Source organism: Barbatula barbatula (assembly GCF_947034865.1).
Source record: "Barbatula barbatula genome assembly, chromosome: 3".
Lineage (NCBI taxonomy): Eukaryota > Metazoa > Chordata > Actinopteri > Cypriniformes > Nemacheilidae > Barbatula > Barbatula barbatula.
Window position 1 is genome coordinate 5,535,250 of NC_136764.1, and position 19,951 is coordinate 5,555,200.

Here is a 19,951-nt window from a genome sequence, read left to right on the forward strand (position 1 = left end):
TCCTTTTTTTATCTTCCTCTTTGTGTGCTCTATTGTGTGTATCTGTATAATATTGTTACTTTCAAAGATTTTTTGAATAAAACAAATATATATGTTCCTGAAACGAACAGCTCCTCCTAAAGGTATAACACGTGATAAACTGTTCATACAGCAAACGACGACAGTATATACTACACGTGTGGACAACTATTGATGTGTCTGTTCCAATAGGACACGTTCACATATAGAGATATATGACATATAGAGTGCACCTAATGTCTGGTTGTTTGTCAACAGTTTGGGAAATGCCCGTTTTCTAATCTGCGTTTATAGAAATTAGGTTTGGTGTGAATGAACATGACAGCCAGCACAAAGCCCGAACCTGAACACCACTGGAATCAATTTAAATACGAGCTGTGAGTCTGTCCCCCGTTGTCCCCTGACAGAGCTCGACAGCTGGTGCTCTTGTGTCTGAAGGGACGCAAATCCTCACATCCATGATGCAACAGCCCTAATTCCGAGAAGTGTAGAAAGTGTTGTATAGGCAAGTGTTGTATATTTAAGAAAAAAATTGAACACACAAACTCAATGATGAAACAAAACAATTAATGCATTGTGCTTTAGTCAACAGGAATGTTATAAATAGCTGTATAATTGGATATACAAAATCATTTCCGGTTTAGTGATTCCCAAAATCTTCAAATTTAATGAATTAAAAACATCTAAAAACACCAGTAACGTGTTGGCAAAACATGCAATTGAAGTTGTTTTCTATGCAGTATTCAAGATCTGCACATTTCTTGTTATTAAAAATCTATATTTTACTTTAGAATTTGCTAGAAATGCTGTCACTTTAGAATGAAAACAAAATGAAGAATGAAACAAAATGATCAAAAAAAATGTATTGATCACATTTGCATTACCTATTTAACAAGTAGCCTACATATACATTTTGTATATGAATCTACTGTGGATATGTATGTTACATTAAATGAGAGGTAAAATATCTACATGTTACGCGTTTTCTGATTTAATACATACGTTTTGTATTTTTGAAGATAAAATAAATGTCTGCGATATGTGAATGTGGAACTTATTTCCTCACTCGTCTGTTCTCAGCCGAGCTTCATTAACGGACGGACCAGCGCAAACCCTTTCCGAAATTCACGAAGCATTTACGTTAAAGATATTCCGTTACGTTCCGTTACTTTGCCCCGGCTGCTCTTTTAACGTATTTCCTGCCGCTCTCCTGTGTGGGTTTTATCATAAGGGTCCAGTTTGGGTGTCGGTGAGTTTCACGATTGTTATCACTTTTGTTTTAAACCTCTTTTCCACGTTCATTTGGAATAAGTGCAGATCTCAGGTAGGAAACTTTACCGTGAGAATAAAGTGTATTTTATATTGTTTGCGTGTTAGTCACGCCTGCTCTACAGTGGTAACGTTACTGTGATGTCATTTGGTGGCAGAAGCATGTTTCTTTCATATACTATTGCACAGTTATTGTCATATGTTCACACTACTTTAAAGTACTGCCTGCTCCTAATAATCATACGAATATGATAACGTTACAATAAAAACATGGTTAGTGAAACCATCGCAACCACAAAGTAACTATGGTTTTGCTACCGTAACAATTGTTTAACCATGATTTGTACTAAAATGGTAAATCAATGCACAAAGGTGACAACAGTTTCACTATTAATCATGTTTAAATGGGTGCGTGATATGACTTTATGGCTTTATTTGTGCGTAGGTTCAGCTGCAGTCATGGCCAAACGCAGGATAACACAGGACACATTTGATGCTGTGGTCAGAGAAAACATTGAAGAGTTTGACATGGAGGCCAGTGAAGCATTGAAAGAGGCGATTGAGCAGTTTGATTCTCAAGGTAAGTGACACGGTGTTGTGAATCCCAAACCTTTTCATTCCAGAACCTGTGTGGACTGACGTAGTGCATCTCAAGACCCACCGGATATTTAAATTAATTTAGGCAGTTTTTGTTTTCCTTGTTCATCTATGAATGAAATATATAAAATTGGAAAACAAATACCCCATTTATTGCATTTATTTTTTATGGCATTTTCTTTACAATTTGTGCACCCTGCGTATTGTGTGTTATGTGTATATTACACTTGGCCCCAAAATACAGACACAGAGAAAAAGTTTCCTTTCAAACCAGCATTTCTAGATGTATTGTGGTCATTCTAGTCCAGAGGCCTATTGCACAAAACTAGGATAAGGGATTAAGCCGGGATATCTTTGTGATCCTGGCTCAATTTATCCGCTATCCGGTTGCACTAAAGCTGGATAGGGGGCAGCAGGATATGTTATGGTATAAATTACCATGGAGATTTATTCTGTGGATTTAGCCTGCTCCAGACCAGGCTAAATTCCAGGATCTATTTAATCTCATCCCTTATGTCAGTCAGCAGTCACCACAAACGGAAACCAATAGTTATTCCACTGCCCACTTTATCACATATAACTAGACCCACTGTCATTATTTAAACATTTCTGATCATTAATTTCAATCATTTTGGATAAATTATGAATTTTAGATAATTTTGCTATCATTAGATAATTAACAGTTTCCCATAGACTGTAAGGCTATAAAATGATAGAATATTAGGGCCACAGAGAAAAAAAAGAGAATGAAGTTATAATATTGTAACCCATTGTTTTAGAGGACAGTTGTTAAAATGACAGCTGCGGGGTATTTCGTGGAATTGTTCTTCAGTATGGTTTTACAAACATGGAAATACTTAATATTTTGGCACATCAGCATCACATTGTCATAAGTATCAGGACTGTAAAAAGAATATGCATCTTTTCCGCAGAAAGAATCAGCCTCATACATTTATGACTTTTTCCTTCTTCCTCGGTGTGGCCATAATACTCCGTCGAATAAAATACACATTCCATTTAATTATTAAAACAACGTGTAACATTATGTTCCTTTATTGAATAAGGATAAAACCAAGCAAGTAAACCATCAGCTCCTTTCGAAACCGAAGTCACACATTGACACTACTAGATGGAAAGCACAGAACTAAAGGGTATTATACAACAAAAGGATAAATACACATTCAAAGGTCTGTATATGCATGTCTGCACACTGAAATAAATGCAGGACAAATCCATACACATCAACTGAACAGACAGATGGATGCAGTAGCCTCCCTGTAAGCTTGTATTACACACAGTATACAGCACACACATCATAAGAGGCCAAATCAATAATAATTTTTTTTTACAAAACCCCAAATTCCTCTGCCACCGCAGGACATATTTAACCAAAATTTAAAGCACACATTCTAAATAAAATAATTCAACACAAATTGGTCTCTCAGCAGCCGACCACTTTTGTCATCAGGGAAGATTGCTGGATTGTCCCAGTCCATGGCTGGTGGCACTCTGGGGGCCCTCTCCTTAAAGGCGCTATATAAATTAAAGTGAATATTATTATTAGGTCATCAATTTATTCAATTCAGAGTAAAACTGCGTTTTTGGAGATGTGAATAAACTATTTGTATTGTGATCGTGATGTTTCAGCGGAGCGGTGAGTAATTGTGCACTACTTACGCATTCAGGCGGTCTGCAATAGTTTGGCATGGTTTTTCTCTTTGCTTTATCACTGTGGCGGTGTTGCCTTTTTTCTTAATATGTCTTTTACCCCCTCGTATGCCTCCATGAGCATTTGTGCCTCTGACGGGGAAAAGTACGCCGCTCTAGTTGCCATGGTGAATCAGTGAATCTGTGATCGGTGGAGGGTCTATTTGAGTGAGCCGTGAGCGCGCACCTATCCAGGATTGGTTTCACCTGGCTTGATGAACCCGTGTCTGCTCATCCTCGCTTGGTCTTTGTGCAACCAATTAAGCCCGGACTCGCTTGTTTTGGCTTCATTGAGCTCAGCTCAGTCATTTATCCCGGATGTCTTAATTCTACTTTTGTGCAACGGGCCCCAGTTCTAGTTTTTCAATAACATCGAACCTCAGGACTGACATAAAGTCAGCCAACAGCAATGTGAAAGACGGACGCATGACAAGACGCGTGAAAACTGTGATAAAAATTCAGGTTATCAGTATTTTCCCAAATACATGTAGAAATATGACTGTTGTATTGCTTAAAGGCAGAGTAGATCATTTTGAAAATGCTAACGTTTGCCTGCTAGCAGTGCAATTGTACGATCCCTCCCTCTCGCGAATCACCATCCAAAGCCGCGCCTCCTCCAAAACACATGAGCGCACACAGACCAGAAGCTGTTGGGTCGGTTCCAGTGAAGTCATATCACATTCACCGGTGAGAAAACATTAATGTACAAAGTGTATTACATAACTACAATAACGAAGATCTCCAGGTGCTGTCTGCCATTGTCCTGCTGCCTGCACATCGCACATGAGCGCACTGATGACGTATGATGTCTGCGTGAACATGGTGGCAGTTAGATGCAAAATACGCTGACTAAAAATGTACACATGATTTATCATTGCCCTCGGACCGAGGGCATTAAGTGGTCCAAAGCTTTTTGACCCTACGCCTTTCACAGACGATATATAGTTATATAAATGCCAATGTTTAACTTTACTTATTGGTCGCTATCAGGATGTTAAGAGATTTCCAATTAGCATGACAAAAAACTTTTCTGGACAGGATTGCCTACTCTGAAACTGAACTTGTTTTCTTTGCAGTGTTTGAGGTCTGAAAACGTTTCCGTTTTCTGCAAATACATGCAAATAGAAACAATATTTTTATTAGGATTTAGGTAATTCACAGTAGTTCACAGAACGAAACATAAATAATCATTTCAGCCAAACATACCTAAAAATAGTACATTTTAAAATCAGAAAACAATCTCTGAAATGGTCTCTTAATTATTTCCGCGGCTGTATCATAAAAAAGCATACAAGGAATTTGTCGCTGGATTTTATGCACGTACGTATTTAAGACTAACATTTGAATTATTTTTGCATTACTTAACACAACATCACCTGTGCTACAGTTGTGCGGATTAATCCAAATTAGTTTCTAAATGTGGGGGAAAGATTAAATGTTATACACCTCTCAGTGTCTTGTGGGAAGTCATTTATGCACAATATGCAAGATATGATCCCGTCAATACTCTTATTTGCAGGTGTGGACCTCAGCAACATTGTTAAAGCAATTCCGAAGATTTCTTCTGATGAAAGCACAGAGAATCAAACTCATGAGGTTCTACAGGTGTGTTTTCGTTTGTGTTTGTTTGATAAACTGACCTTCATTTCCGAGAAAGAGTGTCACATTTACCATTGAATGAATGTTGTTTTCAGGCGTTAGAGTCACTTAAAACAGCAGTGGCATCGTCATCCACATCAATGCAGGAGGATCTGAAGCTCTTCACTGAGCAGTGCTCTCTCGGCTTCCCCCAGAGATACCTGGCAGCACAAAAGGAAGCGTATCCCACAATCCTTGCGTGTTGTCAGAGAGCAGGGGAAGGGAAGGAAGCGCTTTCTGTCGCTCTTGAAGCCCTCTCAGCGCTAACAGACGGCCAGCCTGATCTTCTGGACGTAGACGGACGGGACTTTTTGATCAGCACTTTAGACGCACACAAGATGGACCCCGCCCTCACCTGTCTGTGCATTCGCGTCGTTCGACACTGCTCTCTGAAACATGAGAACAACAGACAGGCTTTGGTGAAGGCAGGTGTGTTGGCACTGCTGACCGGGAGCATCACACGCCACATCGAGCATGCCGAGGTGGTGAGGGACGCGTGTGTGGCGCTGAGGGTCATGACATTTGATGACGATGTGCGTGTCGCTTTTGGTAATGCCCACGAACATGCCAAAATGATCGTGTTGGAGCAGAATGGACTTAAGGTCATTGTTGATGCTGCTAAAGGTGAGCTTTGACCGATGGGAAACAGCAATTCATTCCGTTCGATTAAGTAGCTTAAAATTGTTTCGTACTGTTTATAAACAAAAAGATGAGCTCTTGTTTCAAGCAGTATTATCTGCGTAGTTGACGTATAATGTTGTGTTTATTTCTGTCTCAGCTCATCCAGAGAACACCTCGGTGCTCAGTGAACTGTGTGCCACTCTGTCCCGGCTGGCAGTGAGAAATGAGTTTTGTCAGGACATTGTTGACCTGGGAGGCCTGCAATTCATGATAACGCTGCTGGCTGACAGTTTAGATTGTCAGGTGAGTCTGAAACGTACTCTGTGCATTCCGAGTTTATGAATGGGACATAAAAAAAAGCTGTCTGTTGCATCGTGGGATTGATTGCGTTTGATTGTTTTGTGAACCAGGAGCTTGTGAAGCAGGTGCTCAGTGCACTGAAGGCCATAGCAGGAAATGACGACATCAAAGATGCCTGTGTAAATGCGGGCGGGGCGGAACTCATCGTCATGGCAATGAACCGTCACATGATGAATGTGCAGGTGTGTCCTCTAATAGAACTACAGTATCAGGATTTGAAATTAACATTTAGTCATTTAGCAGATGCTTTTATCCAAAGCGACCTACAAAGAATTCAGGGAGCAATAAGCGATAGTTTTAACAAAAGCCAGACCACTACCCGTTGAGAGAAGAGAGAGGGTTAGTGTAGTTCTTTTTATTCATTTTTTTCATTTGTCAAGTATTCACAGAAGAGAGGGCTTTTAAGTAGTTTTTTGAAGGTTATGAGAGATGTGGTTCCACCAGGAAGGAATTGTGAAGGAGATTGATCGTGAAAGCGATTTAATGCCCTTACGAGAAGGCATTACAAGGCGCCACTCGTTTGCTGAACGCAGGGTTCTTTATTCTTTGTTGAAATGTCTTCATGAAGCTGTTATTATCTCACTTCAAGTGAGAATGCTCTTAAAATTTGTATACAGTTTCAGTAGTTAAATTGTAGTTTTTAGTAACGCTGTTAATTTCATTCAACAACATACAGAGTGTTGCTAGAAGCATTATATAATACTCATACATGAATGTTATAACAAAGGGGGACCAAATAGTTCATATTTCATAAAATCAGGTTAGATACATTTAGAAACCTGTTTAAAAATCATAATGACTTTTTAGAGAGTCTGCATCTGTACTGTCATATAGCCAAAAGGCAATTCCAACGTTATGGACGTAGCATAAAAATGCTCAGAAAATGAATTTGTTACGAATATATTGAACCATCAGTTTTCCTAAACCCTTGCTGATAGAGTCTAAACATTAAAAAAGTCAGTCTATGAACAAATTTTCTTTTTTTTAAAAGGCAAATAAATATACGTTATGGATGTGACAAAAAAAAGGACACCGTTTTTGGGAGACAACAAACTTTGTAGGATTTCTGTGAAATAAAATGCACAATCCTGAAGCAATAATACACAATGAATGGAGAAGGTATGCCTCTTCAAAGAACATAAAATAGTTACATTATTTTCGCGGTTCCATTTATGAGGAATGTGTAGCGTTACGGATGTGACAATCCTGAAATGGCACTAACTGACAATGAAAAATAAAACCCTAAAAATAAAACAAATGCTTTACGAATTTTTAAGAGAGATTACACATGGGTATTTGAACCACCAAATGTTAATATCTGTGCTGTTACCATGGTAAAAACCGTTGGACATTTGTCATCCGTGGTTTTTGTGCTGCTTCAGGTGTGTGAACAAGGATGTGCGTCGCTGTGTGTTCTCGCTCTTCGCAAACCCGACAACTGTAAAGTCATCATGGATAGTGGTGGAGCGCTGGCTGCTCTTCAGGCCATGAAGAATCACCCAGGCGACGTCAACGTGCAGGTAACAGCATGATTCTTCATGGTCTTCTTCAGAACACCGGTACTGAATGGATCATATCTGTGTAATGTGTGTTCAGAAACAGGCCTGCATGCTCCTGAGGAACCTGGTGGCCCGCACACGTGACTACAGTCAGTCGATACTGGAGATGGGAGCGGAGGCGCTCATATCTCAGGCTCTGGCCACTCACAGGGACTGCGGGGACGTGGGCAGAGCTGCTCTGAGAGATCTCGGCTGCCAGGTGGAGCTGCGAGAACTGTGGACGGGCAAGAAGGGAAGCCTGAGCCATTGAATGAAATGTATCGCTGCTTCGTTTCAACATTGGCAATGTAATCATGAGACGGCATGAGGTCATACTTAATGTATGCAGTTAAACATCTTACCTGTAGTAGTACTGTGATACGTCTAAAGTCAGGCCACATGTCTCGCAAGTGTAAATATGCTTTTTAACATTTTTTCTTTTTTAGTGTAAACATTTCTGTTATTTATAGTGGGTGGGTTTGGTTTCAGTCAATCATAAATGACACTGTGCTGATGTTCATGGGAAGAATCAAGTGTACTTAATTCAGAAATGCATTGCTGGAGTGTCACACTGGTCGTTTATCTCTTAATATAAAATGTAATGTGAAGAACTTCGTCCGGCCTCCTGTGGGTCTTCACCATCTGGACATTCACAACTGTGAATTGAAGTTTTATAACATTCCGAATTGTTGATTTACTAGTACTGTGCAGTTCACATTCATGCACATAACATCAAGGCTAGGTGAGTCGCATAAGCAGATGTATTGTCAGTTGTATGTGTTGGCAATTTGTTGAAGCTCTAATAAAAAGCGCACCTTAATAAACCCATCATGTGTCTGGTGATTCATAAAAGGTGAAATAAACCAGCTCAAATTAATTTTTAAGGTTTTAGATAATGGACAACTCCCACTATAACGTCTTGCATGACACACTTGCATTACTCTTGTTAACTGTACACTGGAACATCCAGTCCTACTTATTATGTCATGAAACTGTGATTACTGATTACTTAGCTTTGTATACCGCGCTAGGCTTTAATGGACTAGTTTTGATGCACTTATGTATTTGGTTGCCTATGTTGTTATAATTGCTCCCAATGTTTCCTCATCTGTAAGTCGGTTTGGATAAAAGCGTCTGCTAAATGACTTAATGTAAATGTACTGTATTTATAATATTAATATGGTATTGAAAAGAAACCCATGTGTGTTTGTTTTGATATAAAAAATACGTGTTACTTTGTAAGAATCGTGTACAGAGAATACCCCAATCCAGACCTTTTGATATAACAGGGTGTGTCATCGTTTTATTTGTATCGCGCTCCCAGTTACATAAAAGAACATTGACATCCATAATAACACATTGAGCGCGTAGACGGCGCCGCCATATTGGACAGGTCAACACGTGAAAGTGAAAACAAAAAGTTGCGGCACGATGCTTATATTTCACAGTGCTTGTGAGTGTGCGCTTTCAACAAACGTGTAACTACAGGCAGAACGTTTTTGTAATCCTCGTAAACCACAGGAATCAATTGAGACATATAAACGTCACAGTGCTGTTTATTCAGAAAACCGCCCCTCGAACGAGCCTATCGACAACGAGCGCGCTCCCGCTTCGGAATACAACTCCCACAATGCACCTCACCTCGCCCTTAGACAACGCTCGCGCGCGCTTCCCTGACAGAATATAGCGTGAAATGTGTAACTTCACCAGTGCAAAGTCACGCTCGCGGACACGAAAGTCAAATAAAATGAGTTTAACTGCTTCTTCTGCGACGGCAGACGCGTGTTTATTCCGGTGCATTGTACGTGAATATTGTGAGTATTGACCGGTTGTTTATATCAGCGTATGGACTGGAGTTTATCAGGTTGAGCATATGTGCGCTTGTCAGGTTAGCAGAGGAATGGTGAGGCGAACTTTCTTCAGATCTGCGTGAAGTCGCCGTTTTTGTCGTTATTTTGGCCGGAGGAACCCAACAGTTACTGTCAGAGGATCAGGTGAGAGAAGCTTGAATTTAACGATAACCATTTATGTTGCGCTAACACGCTAAGGCTAAACGTGTCATTAGTTCTGATGTGTCTGTGAGTAAATATGTCATCACGGACTTCAATTGTCAAATATAGCCAGTGAGGTAACTGCTTTTGGTCATTTCTTCGTGGCGTGTATTGTTGTGGTCTGCTGGTGTTACACGTGTTGTCAAATATTAATTAGTACAATCTTGATTTTACCATCAAAGTTATTACTGTGACGTCATGTGTCATCGGTTACTCAGAAATGATTCCCGGCATTCATATCAGAATGAATATTCTTTGGCTTCCTGGTGTGTCACCGTGTATTTAATAACACTGAGATTGTTTTTGTTGGCCGTTTGTCATCTTCCAGTTGCTGCAGATTCACACGCAAAAGGCGTCGGGGAACCGTCACGTGATGCTGGAGGAACACCGTGTCATGCTTGAACCTTCTCACCCTTGAAACTGTTTAGCCGGGGTCGTTAATATTAACCCGGGGTTAATGTAATCCTGGATTATATTGTTCTGTACTTCACGCTGGTTATTCTTTAACACGGTTTAGTCATTCGCGACGGGTTGAGGTCATGGTGTGTCGTCATTATTGTCGAAATACTTTGTCTAGTGCACTATGTATGAACTTGTGAGCGATTTTAATAATCTTGTTGTTGTGGGGGATTCATGGGGGGCTCAAATGGAAAAATCACAAACATCCATCATTAAAATGATCCATTTGACTTCAGTAGGTTAGCACGTTTCTTCTGAAGTGAAACAATGCATTTGTGAGAGAAAAAACAATAATTTGTTATGATGTAATATGTTTATTTATTGATGGGACGTATCCAAACAGCTCAATGAGTTCATACATGCAAGCATGTCTGTGATCTTTTTGTTCCTTGTGTGTCTCACGATGAACAAATATAAACTAGTCACGACTGACATTTGAGAACCAACGAAATCAATGTCATGCCATATGTAAGATGGCATAAAAGCATGCTAATACCGAATTATTTTGTGTTTTGGGATCAAGAAAGGATGTTTATGAAGACAGAAGAGGATGAATGAATGATGACAGAATGTTGTATTTTGTTTGCTCCGGGTTAAGTGTAGTGTGAAATCTGTCTGTGTGCTGTACCGCTTCACAAAACCGGCATGTCAAGAGATCCGCTTTATTTTCATATTGAATTGAATGTTTGAAAGTGGCGTCTGGGTTTGCTATAAGCAGCTCAGGGTGACTGGAAGAGAACGCCTAAGGCAGAGCCCCTGTGGATATGTGTGAGCTCTTGTTCAGCCGGTCTGAAATATATGTCAGTGTGAAAGACCTTTTACCCACAGAGTCTCTGCTTACAGCCGACCTCATCTGATCTGTGATTCTGAGAACAACAATGTTACGCCATCATTCTTTCTAGTCTTCAACCGGCTTACAATTGAATTCATTTATCTCAAAGAAAACCAAAGGTTTAGGTTTACAAGTTGTAAAAACACATGCACACAGCATGAACGAATGTAAGGGATGTGATGGGGACTGGCACGACTTTCTCGCCCCGGGTCATCGGATCGCTCTTATTGTTAAACCCGAGTTTGTTTTGTGTCAGACGCAGAGAGAAATATTACAATACCCTTTGCAAGTTACACAACACAAACTTTCATATGATCTTCTTTCTCAGAGTCAGATGTTGTGATGGACAATGGACGCCTTTACTGTTAGTAAACATTGTGACACGTTTTTGTGGGTGGAGCTTATGTGGAGGAAGAAAGACCCCCCTGATCGCATTACTAATGCTAGGCAGCATGTTTTGTTTGCTTGCTTTTTGACAATGACTAGAAAAAAATCGAATTGAATTTTAACATGTAACGTCACTCAATGACACGAAATGTGAATTGGGCCTTAAGAAGTCGGAGTGTATGAAATAGCATGTTACCCCATCTTTAAATTATATAATGATGTTGAAGTAAATGAAGTAGCATGTGTTTATTGCTAACACTTGTCTTTGTCTCCCGCTCTGACTGTGAATTATCCAGCATTTGTTCTATTATTAGACATGCCAATGTTTGACCCTTTTAGTTGTTATTTGATCCAGAAGCTTCTGAGGATTTCTGTCGACACGTCAGATATCTGATCCCTTGACCTGCTTGTGTATTGAAGTTTATTTATCTATTCACGAGTGATTAAAGCCGTTTTAAGATGTGCGATTCGTTCAGTGTTTGTGACGTGAAGTTTCTTCACGAATGACAAATATAAGTCAGAACCACGGAAGACATTCAATCCGTACATTGTGACTTTAAACACGTTTTCTTTTCACATTCTCTCACATTCATCCCCCTGATGTTATATTCTTGGGTCTCTTTGTAGTTTCAATTATTGTCAGTTAAGCTATTGTGTATATATATAGTAAAAATGTTTTACATTTAAATCTGAAAGAAAGCACACACTACCATACTGTATGAATACGTTATTTAACATGGTTTTTCTCTCATGTGTTTTCAGGTGTTCTTCTGTCCTTGTGTGTGTGTGAATGGATCAGGTCAGGATGGGAAATGCTGTTCAGGAACGGCAGGTGGCGCTCACGCAGGGCGAGGTTCAGCCACGCCCCTCTTCTCAATCCGAGGTAAGGATAGGTCCTCTCTACATGTTTACATTGATGCCATTAGTCTGTTTACAAACAGATAATAAGGTTGTGGTCAGGTATCTGGTGAATGAAGACACCTGGTAGCAGGGGTCATGTAACATTTACATTTAGTCATTTAGCAGATGCTTTTATCCAAAGCGACTTACAAAGAGTTCAGGGAGCAATAAGCGATATGTCATACAAGAGCAATAATACAATAGGTGCTAATACTAAGTTTCTAGTTTCAACAAAAGCCAGACCACTACCTGTTGAGAGAAGAGGGTTAGTGTACATGTTTTTTTTTTGTTAATGATGATCATTCGAGGACCAGCGATATTTGATGTCAGGGTTGTTGCTTTTTTGTTGTTTTGGTTGTTGACATGTGAGAATGTTTGTGTGCACAATGTTGAAAGAGATGACCACACAACTACCCTTTATACTGTCAATGTATGCTCAACATCAGCTAAATATTGTGTTTCATGGAAGATCGAGGTTAGACAGGTTTGGGTTATTAAGTTATGTCAGAATGTTCATTCTCAAATGAAAAGCACAGTTACCGTGTTCTTCCTCATTATATCTATGTGAAAGTAAGGAGACGGTCACAGAGAACAGATGCTTTGTTTGCGAGGAATGCAGAAATAAAAGCAGTGTTTGTCCAGACATGTGTTAGGGATGGGCTTTATTCACACAACACGAGGAACTACAGCTCCTATACACATTTAAAGATGAACACCTTTCAAACTCTTCAAATTTTGCTACTGAAACACACATAATATAATAGACATTACATCACGTAAGTCCATGTCACACTTAAACACTTGACATTCGAGTTATGACATTCACGATACTCATCTTTGATATTTTATATTGCTTCTTAACATCTATTGACGTGTACTGTGTTCTTTGCTAACTCTTAAAGGAGTAGTTCACTTTTAATATGAAAATTCCGTCATCATTTACACACCCTCTTGCCATTTCTAACCTATATGACATTTTTTCTTCTGCAGAACACAAAAGAGGATATTTAGAAAATTGTTGGTAAAGGAACAGCACAGCCTCCCATTCACTTTTATTGTAACCAATGCAAGTGAATGGGGGGCTGGTAACAACGTTCTTCAAAATATCTTCTTTTGTGTTCTGCAGAAGAAAGAAAGTCATACAGTTTTTAAATGAAAAGAGGGCGTGTAAATGATGACAGAATTTTCATTTTGTTGGTGAGCTACACCTTTAAGGCGAAATGTGAGTTGGATTAAAGCAGCCCTTCTCAAAGTCCGGACTCCGGTCCAGGGAATCCGTTCCGGACCCACCAAGTGCCAAACAAACACGCATGCAGGCACGTGTGTACACACACAGAGGCGCACCATGTGCAGAAACCAGTGTAGGGGCCGGTCTCATAGAAAGCATTTATTGTTGTTAGACACTCCTCTTTTGAGTTGTTTTTAGTTGGCAGAGATTGTTTTGCGCGCTGCTTATGCACGTTTTTGCCGCCGCCTTGCGTTTTTGTCGCCTTTGGCCTGATTCACATTTCGGGTCTGACCGAGAACCGACTCATTATCCGAACATTAACCGTTTACTGATATGATTTTAATATTAAATTGGAATTAAATAAAAATAAATGCTGCATGCCTGCGTCTCATTTCGCATTCGTCTTCCAGAGGTTGCATTCGTCCGCCGCATACAACTTCATGTGCATGCGCTGGAGAACGCAGACTTCAAAATGAGACAACTACAGCTACATGTGACAAGTTAAAAATAAAAAAATTCCACAGATTTATTTTAACAGGCAAACGGCAGCATAACGAATTGATCAACAACAGCACTTACATTCACATTTTATTACATTTGCACGCACCTGCAGTGGTTTGGACAATGGAGAAGAAACTATAATGATATAAATCCAACGCATAAAATAAACAGGCAGTTTTTTCATCAAATCAAAAAAGCAGGCCTACCTCAATCCAAAGCTTGACTAGTTTTTATTTAATAAAGTAAAATGTTTACATGTTATGGAGACAGTCCGGAGCCTGTTGAAAGTTAGACCCATGGCACAAAACACCCTTTCAGATGGCACGGATTTCCTGGGAATGCAGAGACAACGCCTGGGGAAGCATGTTTCATTTGCTTTCCACCAGCCAGAATTAATATGCAAAGAGGGCATAAATGTGTCTTATCTAAACAGATAATAATCCGACCTGCTATACCCACGCAAAATACAAACATTATTTATTACTTACTCATATTTCACATTTGTATTTTACGTCACTTCTGAAAGAAGCCTTGGAAACCACAGGTCACGCTTTTTTCGCCTCCTTTCCAAAGCGCACAGGAGGCTGCCGATGCAAGGCATCCGTGAGATAAATTTATGTAATGGATAAATCGATTGCTAGCTACGAAATTCCCTAGCAGTAGCTCTGCTATTAGATTAGCTGAGCTTAATTTCACTGCAGTGTAGATGTGCCGGGAAGACAGAGAGCGCGTTGTGAGCACGATGGTCGCTCGTCTACATTTAAAACAACAAACTTGAACTTAAGCAAGGCTGCCAGTGACACTCTGTTTGGAGGAGTAAAGCCCTGACAAATGTGGCCTCAACAATTGAAGGAATTATACTCGTCAAGTAATTTGTGTGATCAGATTTTAATCTGTTACGTATGGCGGTTTTCGGTCCAATAAGTAACACTTCTGTTTTGTCCGAGTTAAGTAATATAAGTTGTTACTCATCTAGTTTTATATTTCGACTTTGCATTCCATTATTCTGTTGAACTGCTGTGTTTCGTGGGGCTGCGAGAAAAAATAAAGTTGAGTATCATCAGCATAGTAGAGAAAGCTAACTCTGTGTCGCTTTATTATATCTCCTAGAGGTAGCATGTATAGTGCGAAGAGCAGAGGCCCTAAAACTGAGCCCTGTGGTACACTGTACCGGACTTGTGATTTGCGTGATACCTCATTGTTTATTGCTACAAATTGAAAACGGTTGGATATGTAAAAGAAAAATTGATTAAAACCATTTCAAAGCTATTCCGTTAATGCCAACGTAAGATCATGCTTGAACATGTTTGCATTATAAACACACACTCTATAAATACAGATCATTTCAACCTTTATTCACACTTACTGCGATAAATATATTTGTTTTATTAGGTCTAAAAAGTTGTGATTGTATTGAATAAAATGTTTTTTCATTGAGAAATTTGGTGTTCGTTTAGTCTTTATTTATTGCTGAATTCATGAATCATAATTATCTCTCTAATAGCTTTGCTTTATGTGTGTCTGCTGTTGGAATGTGTGTGTACAAAACTGTGCGTGTGTGTGTGTGTGTAGGGGTTTAAACAGGGTCGATCGGTCATGAATTCGCTGCTGTCAGGGGCTTTTGCAGGCGCTGTGGCTAAAACAGCCGTTGCTCCTCTGGACCGAACTAAAATCATCTTCCAAGGCAAGAAGCTCACATTAACACAGAGTGACAGAGTTTAAACAACATCTTCAGCCATTAGACACACAGAGTTTGTCCACAAATTTGCATCATCAGGAGTAATCATTTAAACATTTCTCTCTTTCCATTCTAGTGTCATCAAACAGATTTTCTGCTAAGGTGACTGCTTTTGTTTTTTCTCCTATATCATACATGAGTTTATTACTGTTTGCGCCTTAAGAATCTGTCCATCTGTTTGATAATCTTAATGTTTGGTGTCATGAACTTGTTTTTTTGTGGTATAGGAGGCGTACAGGTTAATTTACCGCACGTATCTTAAAGACGGATTCTTCAGTCTGTGGAGGGGAAACTCCGCCACTATGGTGCGAGTTATTCCATACGCTGCCATTCAGTTCTGTGCATACGAACAGTACAAGAGAATTTTGGGACAGTGTTATGGCTTCCAGGGCAAGTAAGTGTGACTTGTCTGCTTTTCGTTGCAGCATAGCCTCTAGTGGTGAGGTTGCAAATTGCAGCCAGCGGCTCGCTCCACCAATCACCTCTCCCTTACGATGAACTACGGTGGCTGGCACAGGACAAACATGTTGTCACATTTACGTTTTTTTGATGAAGGAGATTACACGCTCTGTAGAGCAGTTTGTCCATTAGGGCTAGTTGATAGAAATGTATGTATGTATATATGTATATTATATTGCATTTCTGTGTATAGATCCACTAAAAAACTACACACTGGAACTTTAACTCATGGAAATCAATTTAAAAGTTGATTGTAGGGACAGTAAATTATGCTGGAGCTGTGCCCCTTTCATAGAGCCATCAGGAGGATGTCATCTGTGTCCACTCTCTCTCTCTCTCTCACAGAGCTCTGCCCCCTGTGCCACGGCTGCTGTCAGGTTCACTGGCGGGCACCACTGCTGCCATGCTCACATATCCACTGGACATGGTCCGCGCTCGAATGGCCGTCACGGCTAAAGAAATGTAAGACTCGCTGCTAAACATGATGTCATGACATTGGCCATTCTTCATGACATTGGCCATTCTCCCTATTCTTATATGTTTGGAGATTTTTACTTTGTTTACACAAAGAAAGCTGGATCTTCGCCTGTTATAGACATTTCTTAACCTCATTTGTATATTGTCATGTGATGTGATCTCTCAGGTACAGTAATATTCTGCACGTGTTTGTGCGGATCTCACGTGAGGAAGGCTTGAAGACGCTCTACAGAGGATTTACTCCGACTATACTGGGTGTGATACCGTACGCAGGACTCAGTTTCTTCACCTACGAGACACTGAAGAAAATTCACGCAGGTAGAAGCTCACGGCACACAGCAAAATGTCACTTTTAGTGTTTTTGTTGTTGTTTTTATTCACTGAAAGTTTCACAGTATTAAATATTTGTCGTGTTTTTCACTTAAAATACTTTGTTTCAGAGCAAACAGGCCGCTCTCAGCCGTACTCCTACGAGCGTTTGGCGTTCGGGGCGTGCGCGGGGCTGATCGGTCAGTCCGCCTCATACCCGCTGGACGTGGTGCGCAGACGAATGCAGACGGCGGGCGTCACAGGACATACGTACGGCACCATCGTGGGGACCATGCGGGAGATCGTGGTGGAAGAGGGGGTTGTCCGCGGTCTCTACAAGGGTCTCAGTATGAACTGGGTCAAGGGTCCGATCGCGGTGGGCATCAGCTTCACAACCTTCGACCTCATGCAGATCCTCTTGCGCAAATTTCAGCAGTTGGGTTATAATGGGCGGTAGCGGTCGTTAAAGGAGAATCTTCGGTGTGATGCGAGTGACATGTCATCGGAGCGTGTAACATAACAGAGCTTGTGGTGCAGAAAGAAAGAAGAAACTCTTTTATTTTTTAACTCCAGCATATGCTGCGGGTGAACAGAAGAGGAAAGGTGTGATGTCTTCCACCGATCATTTTAATAGACGTGCTGGATTGTGATATATGTACAGATTTTGGTTTTGTCATGCACAGGTGTGTGTGTGAGTGTCGGTTTCGTAAGTGCAATATCTGTCCTGGATACATGATTCAGTTAGTTTTACAGTATTCTCCTCCGTGAGCTGCGTTAAGATGTTTTATTTGTGGAATGTCGGAGGCCTTCATGAAACAAAAACACACATGTTTAGTATACAGCACGTGTGTGTGTTTATATGAATGAGATTTTAGTATTTTGAGTGCAAAATGAAACCTGCTTTCAGAGGCGTTAAGATTTGTCATGACAGTAAAGCTGAATCTGTCTTTACTATCATGCATCTTTGGGGTGTCAAGATATATCCTGGTGTGACATATGGTGAAGCAAAAGAAAAAGTTAGGAATCGTACACCTTAGCTAAAAATTCTGTTTTTGTTTTCACCGATTTCATTTTTAGTAATTTACACACAGTAGGTTTGGTTAAGCCTTGAATGTCCTCATTTCTTTAACAAGCTGTATAGAAAAAAGTGTTGAGTGAAGTCTGTTATTTTAATTTCAGCTTCATTTTTTTAAGTTTTGTTCAAAATATTGTGATACCATGTGTATTGTGGAAGTGTGTATCATTGCACCCCAGAAGTGAACTCAATGTCACTGTGTGAGAAATCTTAATGACCCTTAAAAATGGCTTCAGTATCAGATTCAGATTTTGATTTGTGGGTAAAATGTAAACCAAACAGGATTCACTAGACTGATATTCACAATACTACTCTTTAGTGACTAACCATAACCAAAGGAACCACATTTGACCTACGACAAGAGTGTGCGCGCGCATGTGTGTGTGTATGTGTACACATAGTACATATGTGTCTGTTACCTCGATCTGTAATCTTTGCACTTGATGTATATGATGTCATACATCACACAGACTGTGCCAGTTTGTGTGTGTTGCCGGTGATGTGTATTTTGTGTTTTGCACATGTCTGCAGTCCTTAAGTGCCTAGAGAAAACAAACTGACTTCATCTCATGCTGATGTATGAACACTTCAAACTGGTCTAATGTATTATAGTCAGCTTGTTGTTGTTCTGTTTATGAACAAATATTGTTGTGCGCAGAAATACATAAAAAAGTGCTATTTTTAGATTCTGACAGTCCTGCTTTCATTCAGATGCAAATGATGACACGGTTTTCATCTTTCAGTGAACTGTTCCTTCAAATGATGTTTTATTCATGACAGAAGCAAAAACTTTATAGAGACAGTATTACAGATTAATGATTAATCTGGTTGATATTTTGCTATTTTTATAGAATGTGACCTGGAGGATAATGTGATGACGTGTTGAGTGACTGAAGTGTGATGTTTTTTTTTCTGGGGTCACAGTATTTATTCTGACACGTCACATCTTTTATTAACCAGACAATCACATTACACTAAAGCACAATGAACTAATATCTATAACCAGCCTTAAATGCATTTAAAATATACTTCATACAACCCCTAGACTGAGATGGGATGAGGTTTAATTGAAACGTTAACAAAGCAGATTGTAGATCAATATTTATTCCTTTGGAGTTGACATGAGTTTATGGTGTCTTATTTTTTGGAAGTAGCGTTTATGCTTAAATTAACAGAAAGATCAAGAAAACATAGATGACATGATGTAATTATATGACGGCAGTAATGTTTTTAGCTTGAATCACCCTCATAAACATATCTAAGGTACCATCACTAAAATCTCTCAACTTGAGACTGTTTTGTGCCAAAAAGAATGTAAATTAAACTAATGATGATGTTATAATTGTTCTTTGTTTGTGACTTGAACTGCTACACTGAAACATTGTCAGGAAAATCAATCTCACAACAGAACCTGTTATAGATGTTTATCCTCTAGATGGCGCCATAGATGCAGAGTTCAAGAAATGGGTTTGTAACAAACGGACTCTTATAAAAATATAATATAGACACTAACAATACTGCAATAAAGCTATTGTGTTGACTGCAACAAAGCTATTGTAAGCATTTTCCATCTTTGTGACTAGTTATCACAGCATAACTAGATATTAAATAGACCTTTATTTATGTTGCACCGTGAACTTGCTTTAACCCAAACTACTGATGTTTTATTGCATTGACATGTTTACCCAACAGTTGTTTCCAAAATATGAGGGCAGAGTTTACAAAATCATCTCACATGTAGGGAATGGATTTGACAGAGTAAACAAGCATTTGATTTTGAGCGAAGT

The 19,951-nt window shown here is 39.7% G+C and overlaps 2 protein-coding genes across 7 annotated transcripts; both read left to right on the top strand.

The window, feature by feature from the left end:
- The first annotated feature begins 1,065 nt into the window (after positions 1 to 1,065).
- Positions 1,066 to 8,583, top strand: armc6 (armadillo repeat containing 6). Of its 3 annotated transcripts, none has more exons than XM_079451532.1 (8): positions 1,066 to 1,267; positions 1,733 to 1,867; positions 5,111 to 5,196; positions 5,286 to 5,853; positions 6,008 to 6,153; positions 6,261 to 6,392; positions 7,593 to 7,730; positions 7,807 to 8,576. In XM_079451532.1, exons 2-8 carry the CDS (start codon positions 1,747 to 1,749, stop codon positions 8,017 to 8,019), a joined length of 1,404 nt encoding a protein of 467 aa, XP_079307658.1. In that variant the 5' UTR covers positions 1,066 to 1,267; positions 1,733 to 1,746; the 3' UTR covers positions 8,020 to 8,576. The 3 variants fall into 3 exon arrangements, with proteins under 3 accessions (XP_079307658.1, XP_079307659.1, XP_079307657.1); XM_079451533.1 differs by having other exon boundaries at positions 1,191 to 1,267; positions 1,739 to 1,867; positions 7,807 to 8,577; XM_079451531.1 differs by having other exon boundaries at positions 1,223 to 1,342; positions 7,807 to 8,583.
- An 804-nt stretch (positions 8,584 to 9,387) lies between these two features.
- Positions 9,388 to 19,708, top strand: slc25a42 (solute carrier family 25 member 42). Of its 4 annotated transcripts, XM_079451603.1 has the most exons (10): positions 9,436 to 9,562; positions 9,637 to 9,742; positions 10,128 to 10,258; positions 12,240 to 12,360; positions 15,679 to 15,790; positions 15,921 to 15,946; positions 16,072 to 16,238; positions 16,649 to 16,765; positions 16,947 to 17,098; positions 17,221 to 19,702. In XM_079451603.1, exons 4-10 carry the CDS (start codon positions 12,268 to 12,270, stop codon positions 17,544 to 17,546), a joined length of 993 nt encoding a protein of 330 aa, XP_079307729.1. In that variant the 5' UTR covers positions 9,436 to 9,562; positions 9,637 to 9,742; positions 10,128 to 10,258; positions 12,240 to 12,267; the 3' UTR covers positions 17,547 to 19,702. The 4 variants fall into 4 exon arrangements, with proteins under 4 accessions (XP_079307732.1, XP_079307729.1, XP_079307731.1 ...); XM_079451606.1 differs by lacking the exon at positions 10,128 to 10,258 and having other exon boundaries at positions 9,388 to 9,562; positions 17,221 to 19,708; XM_079451605.1 differs by having other exon boundaries at positions 9,450 to 9,742.
- The last annotated feature ends 243 nt before the right edge of the window (positions 19,709 to 19,951 follow it).